This window comes from Protomyctophum bolini (assembly GCF_963924005.1).
Source record: "Protomyctophum bolini genome assembly, chromosome: 22".
NCBI lineage: Eukaryota > Metazoa > Chordata > Actinopteri > Myctophiformes > Myctophidae > Protomyctophum > Protomyctophum bolini.
The window spans coordinates 12641898-12663297 of record NC_137883.1 but is presented as its reverse complement, the minus strand read 5'-3'; the positions used below and the strand labels follow the sequence as shown (position 1 = coordinate 12663297).

The 21400-nt window shown below is 43.9% G+C and overlaps 2 protein-coding genes across 5 annotated transcripts in view; both read right to left on the bottom strand.

The window, feature by feature from the left end:
* The window catches only part of ctif (CBP80/20-dependent translation initiation factor), a 61715-nt gene extending 48218 nt beyond the window's left edge, over nucleotides 1-13497 (bottom strand). For all 4 annotated transcript variants that reach the window (XM_080756262.1, XM_080756264.1, XM_080756263.1 and 1 more), the window contains exon 1: nucleotides 13354-13497. The gene's annotated coding sequence lies outside the window, so the exon portion shown is untranslated. The remainder of the gene's footprint in view (nucleotides 1-13353) is intronic.
* Nucleotides 13498-18381: 4884 nt separating this feature from the next.
* LOC308309626 (actin-histidine N-methyltransferase-like) lies at nucleotides 18382-20250 on the bottom strand (the record flags this gene model as incomplete). The annotated part of the gene is made up of 1 exon (XM_080755536.1): nucleotides 18382-20250. The coding sequence occupies one exon, from the start codon at nucleotides 20248-20250 to the stop codon at nucleotides 18382-18384; it is 1869 nt and encodes a 622-aa protein (XP_080611662.1).
* Between the last annotated feature and the right edge of the window lie 1150 nt (nucleotides 20251-21400).

Sequence of the window (21400 nt, the reverse complement as noted above, 5' to 3'; positions counted from 1 at the left end):
AAATACTCAAGTATTGGACTCAAGTCCAAATACCTCAAAATTGTACTTAAGTACAGTACTTAAGTAAATGTACTTAGTATTCCACCACTGCATGTGACCCAATCACTGCCTGTTGCTGCTATAAGCTCCTTTACATCAATGCTTGATCACCAGCCATGCAAAGAGGATTTACCCCTGGAGAGCAGTAGTAGGATGGTACCTGCAGATTGCTGCCTGGGAACTCACTGGGGAGTCCTGGGATTTTATATCCTACTATACCACTGAGATAATGCTTTGTGGGTCGGGATGGAATTGCAAGTGGGGCCCTCTGCCAACCTGGGGAGAGCAACGGACTGACCACACGCTTCCTTCAAAGCATGAGGAGTCCAAGCCGCTTCTTTTCACCTGGGGGGAGGGGGGGGGGGGGGAACAATCGATTAACTGGTGATGCGTCTCTGAAAAGCATTGTGAGCTTGTAGTTCGGCTGATGTTGGCGCACAACGATCAAAGTATAAATCAGACTTGGTCTTGCTTTAGGCCACTGGCCCATTCTGAGGTCATGACAAGGTGCTGTATCACAATAAGTACTTTGATTATGCCCGCTTAAAAAACATAGTGTACTAATTATGTTAAGTTATTTATTGGCACACATTAGTGTTGGGTTTCCCTGCCTCTGCCTCTCTGTCTATCAATTATGATATTTTCCCATGCATCCCATCATTCATCCAGTCATTTGCTACTTCCACTCATGCAGTAAGTCTTGTCCCTACACAGTTTCTTGTTTTGGCCAACGGCCAATCTGCTGACTCCATCAACCTCTGTAGAAATCACCAGCAAAGCTAGGTTGTTCTCTCCATCTTTACGCTTGTTTGTTTGTCTCGTACAATTGTATTTATAGTAACAACACATTTACTAAAAGGAACATACACACAGATATAATATCCAACTAATAATTTTAGTAATTGTGTCCTCAATTTGAGGACGGAATTGGCGCCCTTTTATGCCCACAAGAAGATGGAAGGGGGAGAGAGAGAGAGAGTAGGGGGGAGAGAGGGGGAGCCGGGAGAGAGGTAGGGATTGGGTATGTCATATTCCTGAACGGTAATTGGCCAGTCAATCTAAGATTTGTTCCAAAAGAGATTGCAATAGTAATCATTCAAGGTTTTTTATGATCCTTAGGGTTATCAAAAATTGTGAATTATATAAAGTTTGGATCATGGTAAATTCAGGGTTTGAACGTTGGGTACCATTAACATCCTATATAAAAGGCAACAATGTATTTTAATTATGATTTAAGTTGCATGTAATGTGCCAAACTAGGGGTCATTCATGATTCAGCATCCATTGCAAGCATTAGTTTTGCATGAAAAACACTCCTTGGGCTAAAAACGGCCATAGCCGTCATCATAAATGTGATGAGGTCAGCACATTTCGGCACATTGGGCACATTAAGTTTCATTGACAATGAATTGACAATAAAGTGTTTGCGTAAACACAAACATTGCGTAACACAAACATTGAAGACGAAGGCGAGGTCACAAATTCTGATTGGCCGGAATGAGATGATGTATTTCTGATGATGTACGATGATACGATCCGACCCTCACTTCACACGGGTGTGATTTTTCGTTTGTTATAGTTAGTGATTAGAAGTGACCTTTAAAAGCCTGCAGACAAAATGATTGATGCCGTTTGGACCACACAATACTATTACTTATCATTAACACACATCATTATCACATTGCAAATGCAGTCAGTCTTTGTGCACATTCAGGGCACACACACACCACTCTCTATAGCTGGCCATTTGGTTTTAATCTGATCTCACATGAATAGTTTGACTCACTCACAGAGATACTGTTGTTCATGTTCGAACTAATCAATTTAATTGATTAAAAAAAATGTATGTTTAGAATAGAATAATTGCTAAGAAAAGTATTGAGAGTTGCAGCCCTAATATCAGGAAGTCTGCCTGCTATCCAGCTGAAACTCAGGCCAGGTTTCAGGTTAGACAAAAACCAGAACAAACTTATTTTCCAGCAAGGCTCAAAACAGCTACAGTCCCTCTCACTTATCTGCCATAGCAGATACAATAAAATTATTTTTAAAAGAAAAAAAGAAAAGAAAAAGAAAATAACTTAAATCAAATACTTTCAACCATGTTCATAGGGTAGAAGAGATTTTACAGCCATTAGTGACAGTCAAATGCTGATGCAGTATAACAGCACAGGATCTTCAAGAAGCCAGGAGCACAGTGCATGTAGTGTCGTTGTAATTGATGTCAGCGTGGTTGTGATTATCTCCAGCACTCTGGCTAATGTCACAATATCACAACAGTCAGTGGTGACTGGTGATGCAGTAAAACAGCATTTCCGCTCATCATTCATATCCCATTGCTAATAGGCCCATATCACTGCCTTTGCATTGCACATTAACCATACAGAAATGTATTATTAATTCAGCCCTAACTGACAGAGTTTTGAATATGATAATGTAACAAAGAACTAAGTTTGGCCCAGCCAAACACCAAGCAATTACACGGGTATCTAAAGAGCACAGAGCACTTTTTTATTTTATATCCCACGATTTTGCAACCCAATTTTCACCCAGTGTCAATTAACTAATGTAATCCTGGGCGCTACACGCCCTCCGCCAACCTGGGGAGAGCAATGGACTGACCTCATGCTTCTTTCAATGCATGAGGAGTCCAAGCCACTTCCTTTCATCTGACAGGGGGGAGTTTCCCCGGTTGGATGTAGCATGTGGAAGGAACATTCCAACTAGTTTCTTTCACCTCCATCAGGCACCCCGGCTGGCCAGGCAGTATAGAGACCAGGATTACTGCATGTTTTTGTGAGGGGACCTACCCAAGGGGACACGTGGGAGAACATGCAAACTCCACAGAGAAAGGCCCTTTCACCGACCCCACCCTGGGAATGGGCACCGATGTGGGGGAGAGAACCCACATTTAGCTGTGAGACGACAGCTAAACGTCAAAAAGACACTGTGCTCTTTAAATACCTCAGCAAAAGCATAGTCTATAAACGTGCACATCGAAATACAAGAGAACAGAAAACGACATGTGACGAGACTTATTTCCCTGAACCTACCCATCAGCTGACAACGGTTGCAATCATTAAAACATATATTGTTTGTTCATAAGCTGGTCCGGCCGGCTCTCAATGACTTGAATGAAAATGGATTCCATGGATTGGAACCTCTGTCTCGAGTTTGACCCCCCGTGCATCAATGATGGCGCCATGGTGTCGATAATTTCCCTTCCCTCCTTACATAAGCCTTGCTGAGCACTGAATAAGTAGCAACTCTCTAGGGGTGGGTTCAATTTATCGATACAGCAATAATCGTATTGTATTCCTTCCCACAGAGCCTAGGCCCTCCACATGCCAGAATTGTGCCTCCCAGTCCCGGCAGAGGGACTGGGAGGTACAGTGGGTCTGATCGAGGGTAGCTACTGGGACGTAAGTTGGGACTTGATCACACCGGCTGGGTCAAACGAGTGAGGGGTATGATGTTCGCGAGACACGAAACCCCGATGACCTTGGGATACATCACTGAGGATACGTCCCAGGTGCATCCATGCAATGTATTTTCGTTCTGATATATATGATAAAATCTTTTGCATTTATCTTTTCAAAAGTAACATATACATACAAGGGTATGGCCAAGTGGTCCAGGCGCATGCTACATATAGGCTTTGGCCTGACAGCGCGTCGCATGTTTGAGTCCCGCTCATAACAACCTTTGCTGCATGTCTCTCCCCTTCTCCCTCTCTCCTGTCTCTCTTCACTTGATACTATCAATGAAGGCAGAAAAGCCAAAAACATATACATATGTGTCAAAAGATTCGGCGGGCTAGAACTCAAAACTAAATTTAGTAGGTCACACGGTCATTATTCTAAAACCACACGTATCGCGATACATATCGTATCGTGGCCTCTGTATCGTGATACGTATCGATCGTGAGTTTGTAGGCAATACCAAGCCCGTTGTCAAGCGCACAACATTATTATTACCAAATCAATATTCTCAAAAAACAATAGACAGGTTTTCAGTAATCCAACAAATGCAAGATTAGCCAAATTAAACAATAATGCAGCACCATGTGAGTGATTCCGATGTCCTATAAGTGACCTTTAGTAGACATTGAAATAATGTCCGATGCCATTAGTAGACTATTTTTGCCGGAGGGAAACTGCTGCCAATAACTATTGACCATTTCACAAATACAACCTGTGTGTGTGCGCGTGCATGTGTGCGCGTGTCGTGCATGTAACGTTTCAACTCAGTGTGTGTATTGGTCAACTCACTGAGCTGGACAAACCAGTAAATCCCAAGGTTTGGTCATATAAGGTCAACCTAAATGACATGATTAACAAGTGCCAATACACACAGCCTCAGTTGCAAGTACAGGCATGACCCGTTATGTTGGAGATGGGACTAAAATGCCCTACTATGTTAGTATGTTTTCAACTTAGCTTCACAAATAATAAAAAGCGCTTCACAGAGCACCAAGGATAGAAACTAAAGAAAGATTGTGTGAAAAACAATATGAGGTAATATGCCAGAAACAATCAAAGCGCCTACAAAGATAAGGATAGAAACACAAGATAGTAATCAGGTAGTAAAAGCACGTCTATAAAGTATCCCTCCTTGTAGCTACTGTATAAACAACCACAACAGAAGGCTACATTCATAACTTCCTCTACAACTCATCTCCAGACGAGTTGTAGAGCTCAACAGCTCTATTGTCACATCATATATCACAGGTTTATTGGTGTAAAAAAGAAAGTGGGTGAAATTAGTTTTCGTGCAAACGCCATCGTTTTTGTCATTCCCAGAAAAGGAGGACAAAAGGGGTGGTGACAGGGGGGGGGGGGGGAGAAAAAGACGATAACTGCTTGAGCTATGCAGTTTAGTATATCTGCTGGCTCATTACAAATGGTCATACTATAGAGGGTATGCACATGCATAAAGTGAATGGCAAATCGAGTGGCAAAGTGAGTGCAATCATATTGGACATTTCTGTTTGGATGTATGGGCCGTCAAGACCAGAAAGTAGTTTTTTGGCACTCAGTAGGCGTTCCCGCATAACTTCCTGGTTTGATGATGGTGTCACGCGCATACCCTCCATTACTGTAGGCCAGGGATTCCCAAACTGTGGTGCGTGCACCCTTTGTGGTGCCCTCTAGTAGGTGCGTGACATTAAAAGGGTAATGGTGGTTTTATGGTGTTATTTAGCACGAACTGCAAAATCCAGTAAACCCAGTTGTAAGGAGATGTATAGAGCAGCTGTGGGAGTATACAGCAGTTGCATGTCTCTCAGTGCAGTGACACTGAGAGATGCTTGTGTAGCATGACTGTAGTAGCCATGTGGCCGACCAGAACATATTAGTGTGCGTGCGTAGCAAGTCAAGCCCTCCTTTTTGCAGCATCCAGTCCCTCCCTCCCTCCACATCCCTGCACTCCTCCCTCTTCCTGTTTCCTTGTAAGTCCCGACTCAGGGAGGGTGCGGAAAAGAAGGGGAGACAGAAGCACATGTTCTACTACAGTACACCATGGCATGCACCACAGAGCAGTGGTTCTTAAACATTTTCATGTCAAGGACCCCCAAATTGAATGAAGTTTGGTGGGATGCATTGAATGAAGTCAGTGATCTGTTCATGAAAATAAAAGTAGACATACTGTATCAAACACTGTTTTCTGATCTTTTGCTTTTTTGATGCGCACGTTATATCATTTTATTGAGGTATCTAAATAGCACGTACTGTATGTAAGTACTGAGATTACGTTTGTCATCCGTCGCCTTCTTTTATTTTCCTGAACCGATGATTTAACGAAGGTCGCAATGCATTCAAAGATAGTGCTGTCCAACCCAACCGGCTTTCATTGACTTCAATGCATTACATCAAACATCCTGCTTTGCCTCCCGGCGCCTAGACGCACCGCCTGGAAACCTGACCGATCTTCCAGCTGGAAGTCCAATAAAGTGCCCTGTACTGTATGTCCTTTCACTCTTTACATAGCTCCCTTCTCCCAGCTGTTCTGCTACACCATGATTTCCCACACATTCTGATATGAACAGTAAGTCCGTCACACGGCTGGCACTTTCAATATCAAATGACACCGATCATCCCTGGTATCGCTTTTTCAACATCATGCCACCAGGACAAAGATACAGAACCTTGACATGGAAAAAGGTCAGTTTTAGTAGGAGTTTTGTCCCCTCGGCCATCACGGCATTAAACAAACTGCCCCGCCGATAGCATGGTTCTGTATACAGTGGGGACATCATCATGTTTTTGTATTGTCTTGGTGTAATGTTTTCTGTACTATGTGTTGATTTGTTGTGTTCTTCCTGTTCTGACATTCAGTATATTGATCTGACCTCATCAAACCCTGTGCACTCAAGACACACAATATATGGCCAGTACATAATTCCTTCCATATGTTGATCTGACCCCCATGCCAAAGCTCCAGTGCTAGCCAATCAGGCTGCCGTCACCCAGGCTTTTCGCCCTCGGGGCATCATACTGGTTATTATTATTGTTATTATTATGCCCTGGGCTTGCTACTGTTTTACTACTAGTATGGTAGGTTACACTACAGGATGATACACACCATTACTACAAATAACACAAGCAGCAACAGTCAGAATTTGACTGGATATTTGCAGCAATTGCCAATTTTGTTAATTTACTTTTCCACTTTGGGGCCAAAATCTAATGTGTTTTCTGCAATTAGTCAAAGTCTCTCATTTGGAACTAGGGTATGTGTAGGCCTACAGCAAGTCCAAATTAATTTGTGTACATAAGTGATCCGGCCAGTCAGGACTCAGGAGTTTATTTGTGCATTTATTTATTGCATTTAAAGTAGCTTGTATTTTGTCATTTACATTTTTTGCTGTTGTACGACTGCTGTTGAATTATTTTTAAATTATATAAATTATATAAATACATTTTAAATTATATTAAGTGGTTAATCACTATAATAATCAGTGTCGGTTACATTATTAAAAAAACGTACTTAGGCGAGTGTGAGGAGGGATTTCAAACAAGATGCTGAATTAGCTGATCTCAGTGTAAATGGTGTTGACATGACCAGTAGGTAAAGAAACTGATAAACTAGTCCAGTCCACCACCCATAACACAGCAGTGTCAGTAAACAAGAGGAGAGTGTGTGACGTGAATCTAGGTCGGAGTCAGAGAACATACCAATAGAAGACACTCGCACTTTTACTGTTGTGTACACTGTACAGTATGTGTGTCTCACAAGCACTGTTGCATTTTGTTCAGAGGAACGTACAAAACCAAACTATAATATTGATTGACAATGTAATTGCAGAATTTGACGTTCACGATAAGGAAAAACATCACTGCCGTTAATCACATGACACAATTATGTCATTTCAATGTTTTCAGAAAATGAGCCTTATTCGATTTGGCAAAAGCCTCGTTGATTTCCTCTACTAGTAGGCCTACACTTTAGCCTCCAACGTTAAATCTTATAAATTGCATTGTGGTCGAAAAAACCTTTTCTAATTACCTGGCTGAGTACTTCTGGAGTCTAGCACAGGGGTTCTCAACCTGTGGGTCGCGACCCCTCAGGGGTACATACTACATAGTACACATTGTGCATACATAAACTTTATATCTGGTTTCAGTATGTATTTATGTTGCATTTTCTCTATTATTAAGGTTACTATAGAGCTCAATTTCATTTGTATTGGGGATGGGGAGGGGGGCGCGAGACATGGCCAAAGCATTTCCGGGGTCCCCAGCCAAACACGTTGAGAACCCCTGGTCTAGCACTAATGATGATAGTATTATTTTATAAAATCCCAGATGACGACTGCTCATTTATGAGCAATGTCACTTGGTGTTAATGACCTGTGGAGAGAGAGGAATGCCAGGTATGCTCCCCAGACATAGCAGACACAGTAAACTCTGTCCCTGTAGAAGTGATGCCAGGTTGGGGGGGGTGTGTGTGGAGAGGAAACACTGAGGGATGAAAGCACACAGGGAAGCAAGCAGACGGGAAATAAGACACACGCTGTTGTGGAAGGGTCATATGACACAGCTGGGCAGAGGAAATTGGATCTAGCTCTACAGTAGAAAAGCAGCAATCTCAGCAGCAGCAGATAGAAAGTCAGGATTTACCCATATACTGTAGAAGCAGGTCATCTACTGCAGTGCTTCTCAAAGTGGGGTCCGGGGACCCCACTTTGAGGTTTGGGTGCTGCGCATCAGCACCTTTAGTTAAACATGCAGAGTGATGCATTACTTTACCTGGGTTACATCATCCTGCTCTGATACTTCAATATGTTTTGACATGAAATAATAAGTGTAGTGTTTTGTTTCATTAGTGCGAGTGTGACAAAATAGGCTGCAGGTTGATATTGTTCCGCTGCTGCTCTGTCTGAACACACGGTAACGTTAAAGATACCAAGGATTCGAAAGTGATGTCACCGTTATGCTACGCAACACGGACTCGAAGCAGTTTATAAACCAGTCAGTGGTGACGAATCCTTAGTATTTTCATTCCGTAACCGGACAGAGTCAACTTTTCACCGCTGTTTGGAAAATCCTGGTGAGGGTCGGGAAAACTTGGGATTCCCTTCTCTCGTACCAGTGGGACATGTCCCGCGGACCGACCGGTGGTTTCCAACCTCCATGCCCTAGGGTAGGTATCTCACAAAAAACATGCAGTAATCCTAGTCTCAATACAGCCGCCCCATGATGGAGGACGGGGAAAGGAACAGGTTGGAAGGTTCCAGTGTTGGGTGTAACAGTGTTAAAATAAACAGCGTTATGTAACGAGAATACTTTTTCTGTAATGGAGTAAACAAATACATTATATTTGATATTAGAGTAATCTGTTAACTACTAATCCCGTTACTAGTATGTCAGTTTGCCCCGTTTCACTCTGTGATTATGCAGTGCACTACTAAAGAATAAAAAAAAACTTCCAATAAGTTTTCATTGACTGTAACATGATGCTACTGTATGCTGGTCATTTATTTGGAAGCCGGGGAAAAGACTCATTTTATGTTATGTCTATTGTAGGTTAACCTCAATATCAAACTAAAACGAAAGGAACTGCCAAACTAGTCCGACAAACCTTCTACGACACCCCCCCAGTGTCAGCAAACAACTGGGAGCTCAATCTATGAGAATGTATCAATAGACTCACACAGTACAATTATGCTCGATTTATACTTGGTTACACGGAGTTGTCTTGCACTGAAAAGTGCCGATCTACCGCTGTAGGAGCTTGTAGATCAGCCGTTTCCGGTGCGAGACACGGCATGCAACCAAGTATAAATCAAGCTTTAGTAGTGAGGGCTTGTGGTGGATGTGGGAGAGAGCACAAGGTTGTGTGTGCGTGCGCGCATGCGTGTGTGTGTGACCATGTAAATAATAGTCCCATTGTCCCCCCCACCCCCTGTCCTACTAGTGACGTGATGGAGAACAGCATAGAACATGTCTGTAGTCCAACAACTCCATTCTGTCCGTCCACACACACACACACACACACACACGCACACACACAGCAGGTTGACAAAGGCCCAGGCGACACAGCTCACAGGCTTTGGAACATGTATGGACCATATAGGTGCGGTGGTCATTCTGAGGGTCAACTAAAGAGAGGCCTGCTGAGTGACAACAAAGGATTTGGTCACAGCACAGCTGAAGCCTGCATCCCAGCCTGCTAGAATGGAGAGCTATAGCCCCAACTGTTGACCTAAAGCCAGTAAATGAATACATTTAAAAGCATAAGCATAATAGTATGCAACTTACCCCTGTGTTTGCAAATTAAAACAATACATTTTTTTTTACCAATATTTTTCCTTTATACCAGCAGTTATCAGCCACTAACTAGCGTGGGGCTGTTGTTTTGATAGACAGCAGCGTTTTGGGGCAACCAAAAAACAAATGGTGAAAAAAAGTGAAAACACCAAAATGCAGGGAGGGCAGTGTTTCTGCAGATGAACACAACCACACTACTTCAGTGGCTGATACCCGCTAATATAGTGCGAATTTATGGGTAAGAAAAAAAGATCTCACACACACACACACACACACACACACACACACACACACACTACTAAATAAGGACAAGTTTAATACATAAAATGCCTTTAAGCACTTTGCAATACTTAAGTCAACAAAAATGACAATGCCACCCCACACATGGCCAAGGTACTATAAGCTATCTTACGTTCACACAATAGGACGTGTGATTGTGTGTTAACTTGTATTTCATTCTTATTATCTCTCTGTCTCCGAGCTCACGCATACACTTCTTGACAATCTAATCATAATGAATAGCATGTCCCACTGTAATACAGACTTACATTCTGCTATACAGCCTGTGTCATGCTGTGTTATGTTTATCAGTGTTTACAATACACCCCATACTGTAAATTATGTCATGTGAAGCTGGCCACTACTGTACATATCATTTTGTTTTGGTTACTTACTGTAGGCTTGATTTTTCTTGACTGACAATGTTCAAAATGTAATTTAGATAGCATGCTATTTAGACTATGCTAGCCTAGGTTAACTGTTTACCTGCTATCCTATACCTTCAATGAATGTAGGCCTACAGATTATTTTTGATAGTGTATTGTTTAACTAAGCCGAAACAACACCAATGATTCACCATGATGCAACTGACTGATGCTATTTGGTTCTTGGTTCACCTGTCATCCTAGGATACTGAGGCACTATGTCTCTCTGCATTTGAGGTTGTGTGTACCTGCTTGCTTATTTTTAAGTTGCTCTGGAGTGTCTGCTAAATGATGCCTAAATTGTAATTAAATGAAATATATGAATAAATAATGTTGGGGGTCCTACCGTCCTGAGTCAAGGTTCGAGAACCACTGATATAGCAACATAAGAAAACTGATTTACAAGACATTAGAATCGGCCTCAGGTCTTAATGGAGGTCATAATGACACAGTGGTTTTACAGTGAGGAAGGAGGAGACTAGGCCTGGTCTAATGACCTGCAGTGTTTGTCATTTATATATATTATTGATCTCCTCAGTCTCGGTCATCTCTCAGAAGACTTACCAGGGCAAAGGTGGAAGCTAAAGATTATGTTGAATGTTGAGAACTCTCGTGAGATAACAGTCTAAAAAAGTACTAGAGTATTTCATAACAGTGCCATTGTCCCGTAATAGGCCAATACCCCAAGAATGTGACCGCCAGTAAACGGTCATGCAACATACCGTACTACAGTCAGTAGTAGTGTCCGTCTCAATACTAATTGTGCATCAATTAACAAAAATATAGGTCACACAAATATTGGCGGTAAAATCTCTGAGCTAATCAAAGAAAATAATCCTCAATAGGCCTCCAAAGTGGAGTCTTGGTTGGGACTGGTTCATTGGGAAGCTAAATTCAAAGAATAATTTATGTTAGAGGGTTTTCTTCAATTAAAATATTGTAATAGTTCACACCGAAAACAGCAGACCTACAGTACAAGCTCGATGCGACACATGGTGAGCTTGTAGATCTGTTTTTGTTGAACTACACTGTCACAAAATTAAGCATCGGACGGTCTATATGATTTTATATTCAAGATATGCAGGCTCAGCAAAAAACTCAGACAAGCTTGCATGCAGACACACATATTTTCTTCTACATTCTAACCTAATAATTAGCCATGTCGTGTTTTCTATATCTAAACCTGAGAAACCTGGCCTCAACCAAGCCAGGAGCGGTCTCAATCGTGAGAAGAAAATAAATTCATTGGTGACTTGTAGTGGCAAGCAGACATTCCTCGACTTCACTGCCGTCACTCTGATCTCATCTATATTTGAACACCAAGAATCCTGAGCATGTCATGGGTAACTTTGGACTGTTACTGTCTTTATAGGGAACAGTCAGACCATACAACACCACCTTTGTGCCTCTGAATGGAATGGTGCAAAGAGCCTACAGGTTTGGCAACTCATTTAGCCTTAAAAAAAAGCTTGTTCTGGTGATTTCCTGCAAATACACCCCACCTGACGCACAAGTCCCAAAGAAGCTGCACTATGAGAGGATGGCTTGGTTGGATGGCATGGATAGAATCTGCATTGGTTACACTATACCTGTAGACCTGAACCGTTGTCAACTTGTCATAGCACCCGTTTTAACTATCCGTCTGTATCCCATTTGTGCCCATACTGTATGGAGACCTCTGTAGTATCAATACCCGTTGTCATAGCACCCATTTTAACTGTCTGTGTCCCACATGGAGATCTCTGTATTTGCATTAAAACCGTACACACACACACACACACACACACACACACACACACACGCAGACAGAGATGTGGCACATTTATAGTTAGATTTACCCACTCAGTTATTCAGGTTTTTCCCCTTTAATGTATCACCTATCTGCACTGTAGTTAAGCAAGTAGCCTCATGCGGCCCATAGGTGGAGCCTACTAGAAAATATAAGTCAGTCTAAAATGTAATGAATCGTCAGTGTTTTCATTCTGTCATGTGTATGCATAGACTAGAGATTCTGTGATTAAGCAGCCATACAGTAGGTGACTGGTCAGAGCAGAACTAAGGCTGTTGGTTTGCAGTAAAGATGATGAGCTGCCTTGTCTTGCTGTCATCTAAATGTTTTTAGCCACACATCATAAACCAGAGCGGTTTGCAAAGTGCAAACTGACCACGAAAACCAAACGATAGTGGTTCTTCAACCAAGAAGTTACAGTATAATAGAACTTTTCACGCCTCTAGCACTGAACTGTGTACCACCACGCCCAAGATGCCTGGGATGTTGTACAGATTCTCATAAACATTCAGCCTAATATCAAACACGTCCATCGCAGCAGGGTTTGTTGTTATGCTCGTGTCGTGTCCACACACACACACACACACACACACACACACACACACACACACACCAGTGTGTCCGCTGGGCTGGTGCCTCTCCTCCACGCCCTACTCTGGATCTCCTCTCTCTCCCTCGGTCTCTCTCACTCTCCCCGCCGTTAACAAAGGTGACGCAAGCTGCACTGCTAAACTTAGCTGGAGCTAGCGTTAGCTTGCTTGGGGAATAAAAAGTCGAATAGTTGCACCGCAGACAGAAAAGCCTACAACGAGCAGAGTCATTGTCCACTGATGGTGGCGAAATATAAATGACAACAGGTTTATCTCAGACAGTCAGACACGCACACGCAGCGCCCGGTTGGCCGGGGTCATCACGCACCTCATCATCCACACAACTTGCACACAACATCCAGCTCATTGTATGGATCCTGTTACCCTGCGGCTCCCTGGCGGCACACAGACACACACAGCTGACCAACAACAGCTTCATAAAGCTTTAATTCATGCATCCTCACCCTTTGTGTGAGACCTGGACTCCCGGTGAGCCTGGGATCAGCTCCTGGTATCAGATCCGCCGTGTCATGGGCTCTATTTTATCCAGAAATGATGAGAGAAGGGAGCTGCTATGTGTTGTGAAGAGAGAGAGAAGATTAGCTGCTTGTTACGTCGTCCCAGACTCAGACAACAGGCGGAATGCAGGAATGTGACGTCCGCACTGACACGTGTGTGGACGACGGACTGAGGCATTGTGGGACTTGGCGTTCGTTCTCCAGCGAGAGAGAGAGAGCAACGGATGTCCAAAGAAAAGAAAATCCGTCAAGTGATTCACTCATTTCAATAATTTCCAAAGTTCCAAACTCTGGTTTAGTTGTGTGAATCGTGTGATGACATTAAATTGTATATTGCACATTGTAATAATGTAAATAAACACAGTAGAAACAAATGTAATTTACAATTGATTATTAAGGTGAAAATAGCCGATCTACAAGCAGAAGCTTGTAGATCGGTCTGTGGGAGCCCAGCCCCACAAGCTTCTGCTAAATTTTCACAATATCTGTGTGTGGAACAGAGTCAAACTAAATTGAATGCCTCATTGCCTCAACTCCAAGTAGGCTACAATTGTTGTGGGGTGTCCCCAGTTCAAATATGATTATTTTAGGAATTTAGGGGGTCACGGTCACGCTGCTAAATTCCTTGGAATGGAACTGTTAAGAAAGAAAGAAAGAAAGATTCTACAGGGGCCAGTTTCGAATTGCAGGCGTCCGTAGGTCAGGTGCCCTTTGAGAGCGGTTTTGAAGGAGTCTTTACTTTACTGTCTTTGACTCTTTACTTTGCTCAGTCTACTCTGGAGTCTGGAGGACCCACCTTTGTAATATCTCTTACCACCCCTTTGGGGAACTTCCTTCTATTATGCACTATGCACACATATACAGTAGCATATAGTATACCGGTAATCATTTGTGAGGTTGGTCTGGTGTCGTGGACGGTGCTGAATGAAAGGGGACATCATGGCATTTTCTTTTTCCATCATGGTATAATAAACTCAACTGTCAGCACCACCGCTAGGGGGAGCTATAAGTTTGGTGTATGTGGCCATAGACATGGCTCCACCTTGTGTCTTCAAAGTGGCCACAAAACATTTGAAATCACCCTCCACAACTGATGGTTAGATATTCACTTTTCTTAGACTGAAACACATACATTACATACAAGATATAAATATAACCTAACACTCATTATTGATTTTGAATATAATTAGTTTTTTATAATAGAATGTAGAAACACATACAGTAACATTGCACCCTCAATACAATATCAACGTCAATGTGTCTTATTGTTACAACCTGTTTACATAAGAGTCCATTTATTTTTGTTCTGGTTCCTCATACATTGTAGCACTAGCAGCAACAATAAAACAAATAGTATATAATACATAAACAACAAAAAGGCTTGCATACTGAAAGATGAACATTTAGGCTCTTTGCACAAGTAAAGTGCTAAAAATGACATGGTGAAATAAAGTGATATAAAGAGTGAACGTTTCCATATTCCATGTCACTGAATTAACAATCTGGTCATTTATGGACTTTCATGCTGGCCACCGTGCATGCGTTTACAGATGTGACTCCACCACAATTGCTTAGTTGACAGCTTTAGTGACTACCGGTAGTTACTTTGAAGATTTACATCATTAATACATTAACTGATGAATGATATCATATATCAAACTGTAGGTTAATAATAATCTAGCCAGCAGCACATTCAGTCATTCAAATCAGCCTCAGCTTTACCAGCTGTGACATTCAAGTGATGAAAACAGCTTGAGCTTCTACAACTTGGACATTCCGGGCAATGTAGGGTGACTCCTGGCCAAGACTGCTCGTTGTTAAGCCTGACACAATTATGACATAATGCAATTATTTGAGATAATTGCGACAATTTTGCATAATCACCAGAATCGTTTCTATTCACCCGTATAAAGCAATCTGGTGGAAAAATTACAAAAGTTTTTGTGCATCTCATCGTAGCTGGTCCAAATGCATGGGTCCTTCATGCCTGAATATTCCCCCCGGCCCCCTCTCCCCTGTGGGTATGTTTCCTTGGGACGTTTCATAGCTCAGTTGCATTGTCCCTCACAGAAGATACAAGTTGGGTTGCTGGCCTTTCCTTCCCCAGCTGCTGTCTTTCAGGGCTGCCATGCTGTCTTTCCAGCCACCGAGCGAGCCACACCATTTGTGGTGGACATCCAGCCATTTTGAGCGTTAGATACACTTTGTGATGCATTTGTTTAAGTTACATCTTCATTCTTCAGTGATAGTACCCTATTATGGGGGTCATCTGGTCTTTTGGAACATTCAACTTCAGACTCCCTCGCCCAGGCGACCAGACTGTGAGTGATCAGTTCCCAGCCGTGTGTCCAAGTAGCTTTCAGCCATGGCTTGTCCCTTATGATCCACATCCATCTTGAGGCTCTCAGCTGCCTCTGAAGCTCTGCTGAGTGCTGATAGCTTTTCTCCTATTATGTATTCAAGTCCGATGTCATTTTGTAGTCCTACGTTACGTCCAGGTCCGAGTGGCACCAGCTCCCGCCCGCGTCTCATTGTAAATAGAATATCTAAATACGTGAATCTTTTCACAATGACGTTATTTTTCAGAAAGGAAGCCATTGAGGGTTAAAATGCGTCTTAATGCTTCCAACTCGAGTAGAATTATTAATGTTCTGTACAAGTGTCCATGACAAAGAAAATATATGATGTGGAGACAATAAAGACTATTATTATCATTATTGAAAGTGGTAACAGTCCATTTGCTCAGTACAATACTTCGGGGGCATATTTACAATGTGTGCAGGGTTGAGTATGTTGAATCTAGTTTGCATTAATGAGGATTTAGTTGACACAATGACATAAAATGGCGATAGTATTCAGTGTGGGGCAGACGGCCTGTCACAGCCGAGACCAGTAGCTTTGTTGTTGCAAGGAAAGCGGTAAAATGAGACTTTCGTGGTTGTTTTCGTCTCAGATTTAGTCAGACGGAGGGACACAGTATAACTCTATGGGGACACAAAAGTGGGACCCGGAAGTATCTCTGGAGGGGGCGCTCACGTCACGCCTAAAATACTGAATATGCCTGCTGCAGGCAGCCAACCTGTCTGGCCGGCTAGCCAGACAGAAAGACTACATTACACAGAGACAAACAGATAACACACTGTTTAAGCAGACAGACAGACCACAAAGACCGACTGATAAGACCGACTGATAGACGACCAAAGTTCAGATCTCCTGCATGGGGTGTCCTCCTCACATCTCCAGATGGCCACATACCCGCTAGCTGTCACAGTCAGAGGCTAATTAACTGACATAGTGTGATACACGCCTCATCTCCTCCTTAGTGTCTCCCCGCCTCATTTACCTTTTGAGGATTTTGGAGGGCATGTTGATGTTTTCATCCCACTGACGGAAATAAAACGTATCACAAGATATCAGCAAGATGACATGATCATACATCATCATTTACTACCCTAAAAAAAATGAACGTCCATAGACTTTCCTGGGAAAGAATTACATCATAACTACCCTAAACAAACATTAAAATCCATAAAACATTAAAGTCCATAGACATGGCTGCCACACGTAATCTCCGAACAGCCATGCATTGAATTAGAAATATGCCACCCAAAAATGAGCACCCTATTGTTTTTGCCTGGCCGCGGAGTTGAAAAATGTTAAACTTTGAGTAAAATACTTCGCTTTGTTCTGACCTACTATGAGAATGTCACAGCATTGTTGTATCAAACATTTCTATAGTTTTATAATGAATGAAAATAGTGTCCTCATATCACATTTTAAAGGAGGGGAACTATCCCCTCCAAAGTCTGGCTTTTGAAATTATGTCATATGGGAGCCAAGTCTATGGACTTTTTGTTAAAGATTTACTTTTTTGGCTTTTGTGCCTATATTGATATAGTTAAAGTGAAGACAAACAGGATAGAGGGAGAAAGAGAAGGGAAGAGACGCGCAACAAAGGTCATCTTGAACAGGACTCGAACACGCTGTCAGGCAAGAGCCTATATATGTGGCATGCGCCTGGACCACTAGGCCAGCGGGCACCCCCAGTCTATGGACTTTTAATGTTTGTTTAAGGCAGTAGACCTAAACGTCATGTGAGATCATGTGGCACAATATACCAGAGCCATAGAGTAAGACAGAGTTACGACAACTCCGTTCATTTCATGGGGATAGACTTCTATTGGCGAATAGGGACACCGGAAGTTTACGGAATGCATTGGAGTCTATAGGGCTCACACGAGTACATGAACCACGTGACCGTGCTGTTTTATGCCCCCTCAATGTCGCAACTCTGTCTACTCTATGGCTCTGCAATATACCAATGGAGTGAGGCGCCCCTCATGTCACTTCACACAAGTGTGATTTCTCAATGTTGTGTGTGTGTGTGTGTGTGTGTGTGTGTGTGTGTGTGTGTGCGTGCGTGTGATAAAATAGTATAAAAAAAGAAGATCTGGCAGAGATGTTGTGGACAGTACATCCGAAATACACGAGGGATAACTCATGTAACACTACTGTCAACTCATGTATGATTGAGTTGATGAACTGCAGCAATAAACTGACTGAATTCAAATAAAGGAGGGATTTTGACTTTCAGCATACAGAACAGTTCAACGTATTCGGTTGTTCACGGTGCCTGCTTCATGCTTGCTTGTGTTTGTCTTCTGTCTTCAGTGCGCGTGTGTGTGTGTGTGTGTGTGTGTGTGTGTGTGTGTGTGTGTGTGTGTGTGTGTGTGTGTGTGTGAAATGTGAAACTAGTGAATAGCATTAAAAACGTCCAAACAAGCGCCAGGAAAAAAAGAAAAAGAGCTCTAGTGCACATCCATGACCACTGCACCAAACACTGGATGTTCTGCTAATTTTATAGGTAACATTTATTTCCATCTTTATATATGTATGAGTCATTTACTGAGACTTGGGCTGTGGCAGTAAAGGTATTGATAAATCTATGATGCATCTCTTTGGTAAGTAAACATTTCAATCTGCACTTAGGGTGACAACTATAGCTTGGACGTTCCGGGTTGCGTGTGAACTTTTAATTGTGTCCAAAGTCAAGTTAAATCCTGGCATTTCCTCCTCCTTGGTCGCCTCTTTATCAACCAACTGCGTGGGGTAAGTGTCATCGTTAACATCTCCATCTGGTGCTGCACTGGTCCCATAGACCGACTTCCCCATGTCAAGGAGCACAGGTGTTTTCTGCAGTTTGTTTTTCTCCTCCTCTTGCGCCTTGCTGAAGCTCACCTCCTGGGAATCCTCTTCCACCTCCTCCAGCTTGTGCGGGATAGCTGGAAGCTTTCGGTACGCCTCCACGCTCTCCCGCACCAAATTGGCACTTTCCTCGTATCGAGGCAACGGGGCGCCCTCTGCCAGCTGCTTCTGAAAATGCAGCCTCTTGGCCCGTGCACTGGCGGATGCCTTCTGCAGAATCAGCTTCTCGGCCAAGCGAAGCTTGATAGCCACATGAGAGTGAGGAGAAAGGTCTGGCTTCTTTAATGTGGCGGGGTCTTCCTCTGTCTTGTAGGTTGTGAGGAGCAGAGTGGCTCGTGTTTCAAGGTAGCTCCACAGCTTGATCTCGTTCTCCCAGCTGACGGGGAACGCGCTGTTCCCCAGTGTGAAGATCTTGACGATGGCACGCTCCCCCACCAGGTAGTCCTTCAGCTCTTCCGCCGTCATACAGAAAACGCGGAGAAAGGCAAGCAGCTGGGCCGAAATGGGAGGCTCGTTGCATTGCAAAGTGCAGACGGTAGACGCCGCGATGCCGGCACGCGTCAGCACCTCTGCCTTCATGGTGTAGAGCCGTTCGCTCTTACTGACACCCAGCTTGATCTTCACTCCGTCGTGGCTGTTGTCCTGGAAGAAGAACCCATTGTGCACAACGAACTCGGCGTTGGAGCGCGTGCCGTAACAGATGTAGATCTGCTCGTCCTTGTGGTAGCCCCGCAGGGCAGTGCATTCACAGCGGTGGGCCTCCAGGTTGTAGCTCGTCGTGATGGCCCCCCCGGTGTGGTTACACATGTCCCAGAGAGGGATGAGGGCCAGGGTCAAACCACCGCCATCCTCCGTGGGGATCCGGTTCTGCCGGGTCATCACGGAGGACACGGCCCACCGGTAGTCGTCGTACGTGAAGGCGTCCTTCAGGGGCAGTTTGCTGGCGGCGGGATGAGTGTGCACCTCCCTGTAGATGTAGGCGTACTGCCGCGCCGTGTTCTTGTACTGGCTCAACACGTCCTGCAGCGCCTGCGTGCCCAGCAGGTGGTGCACCTCGCCCTCCTCGTAGTAGAGGGGCGTATCATAGTGCAGCGGAAGGCTCCTGATGTAGGGCGCCCAGCGGGAGGAAGGGATGGCCCGCTCGCACAGCAGGTGCAGCGCCAGCGTCACGTTGCCCATGGCCTGCAGCATCCGGTTCTGGCCATGCAGGGCACAGAGGACAGGAGAGTTCTTGGCCGACTCCACGGTCATGAGCATCTCCCTGGGGACCCAGAGGACCAGCTCCTCTGCCTTGATGGCCCTGGTGGCACGGAGGCCGTAGCCCTCTTCTTCAAAGTTGGCTATGTCGAAGCCCTCTGTGGAAGCGCCACAGTCCTGAGCCCAGGACATCAGCTCCGGGAAGTAGTCCTCCCTGCTGCCGTCAAACAGCACGGAGATGCCCTTCTGTCTTTTGCGTATCTTCTCGACCAGAGCTCGTATCTGGACGTACTCATCCCACTCTTTGCCTGGGGAGGGCGCCGCAGTGCTGCTGCATCTCTGCAGGAGTTGAGAGATGAGGTTCATCATCTCTTTGGGGGAAGCGATGACTGTGGCTCCTGTCCCCAACCTCTGGGTCTTCACTCGGCTCTTCTTTCCCATAGCGAACGGCGGTGCTGACGGATAAAACTTTTCTGTGTGTTTGTTGCAGCTCCTCTGTCACTTTGGTCAATCCACTTGACCCCTCTCTCTCCCTCTCCCTCTCTCTGTCCCACTTCCAGTGCCAAAATGATTGTGTAACTCTGCCTATAGGCCAAGGCCTAGCAGGCCAGGTAGATGCTTTATATTGTGGAAATATATAGGTTTGTAACTTAAATTTTATACTGAAACCTTTCCCAAATATGGCGATGACTGATGTCATAATATAGTAATTGGACTACCGACTTAGTTTAGCCACGTGCAGTCTGAGATCCACATGAATCATGTTTTTGAGGGAAACTGGCCCCTCCTATAAACAGCTTTTGTCCACACACGTCTCAAGATTTGTCATTAACAAATGACAATGAACGGAGAAATGTCTGCTAAATATGACGTAAATTAAACATCAGAACATTAGATGCCATTGACATTGAAGGGAAAATGTACATCATATGTAAACGAGCAAATCAGCTAACCAATCACAGGCAACAGGCATTCTGATTGGCCAATATGAGATGATGCATGAGTCTGAGTCTGTGCATTTTCGGTCTTCCTTTTACTAGATCAAGACTTACTCCATCCCACTCTGTTTGTCTCTCCATCCAGTTCGATGTGAACTCTCTCCCACACTGAGCTGAACTAATAAAGTAAGACCACCACCATGGCAGACCTCATAGACTTCACATATTGACATGTCGTGGACCACCCCGTTATAAAAAATAAAAAGCACATAATAACAGCTCGCTGGCCAGTGTTGTTTACATCACACCGTTGCTCTCAGCAGCCACAGGAGGGGAGAGTCTGGGACTTAACAAGCCATAGGGCCTGTACTGTCTAATTCTATGTTTATGGTTTTGCCTTTTATAACACACACAGACGGAGCTGCCCAGGCCACAAGCACACGGAAATATCATCATGCACCCTCTCCGCTGCTAATTGGTGCCTTAGTACAGCCCCTCTGGTGAGGATTCAGCTGTGTGCAGGCAGCTAGGGCGACCTGCCGTTGAAAGCCTACACTGTGACATTCTGAGTGATATTTTAACTCTGAGGGCGTGCAACCGGTCATGGACCATTTGGTTACATCTGAGTTACAAATGAACTGTGAGGATTTTAC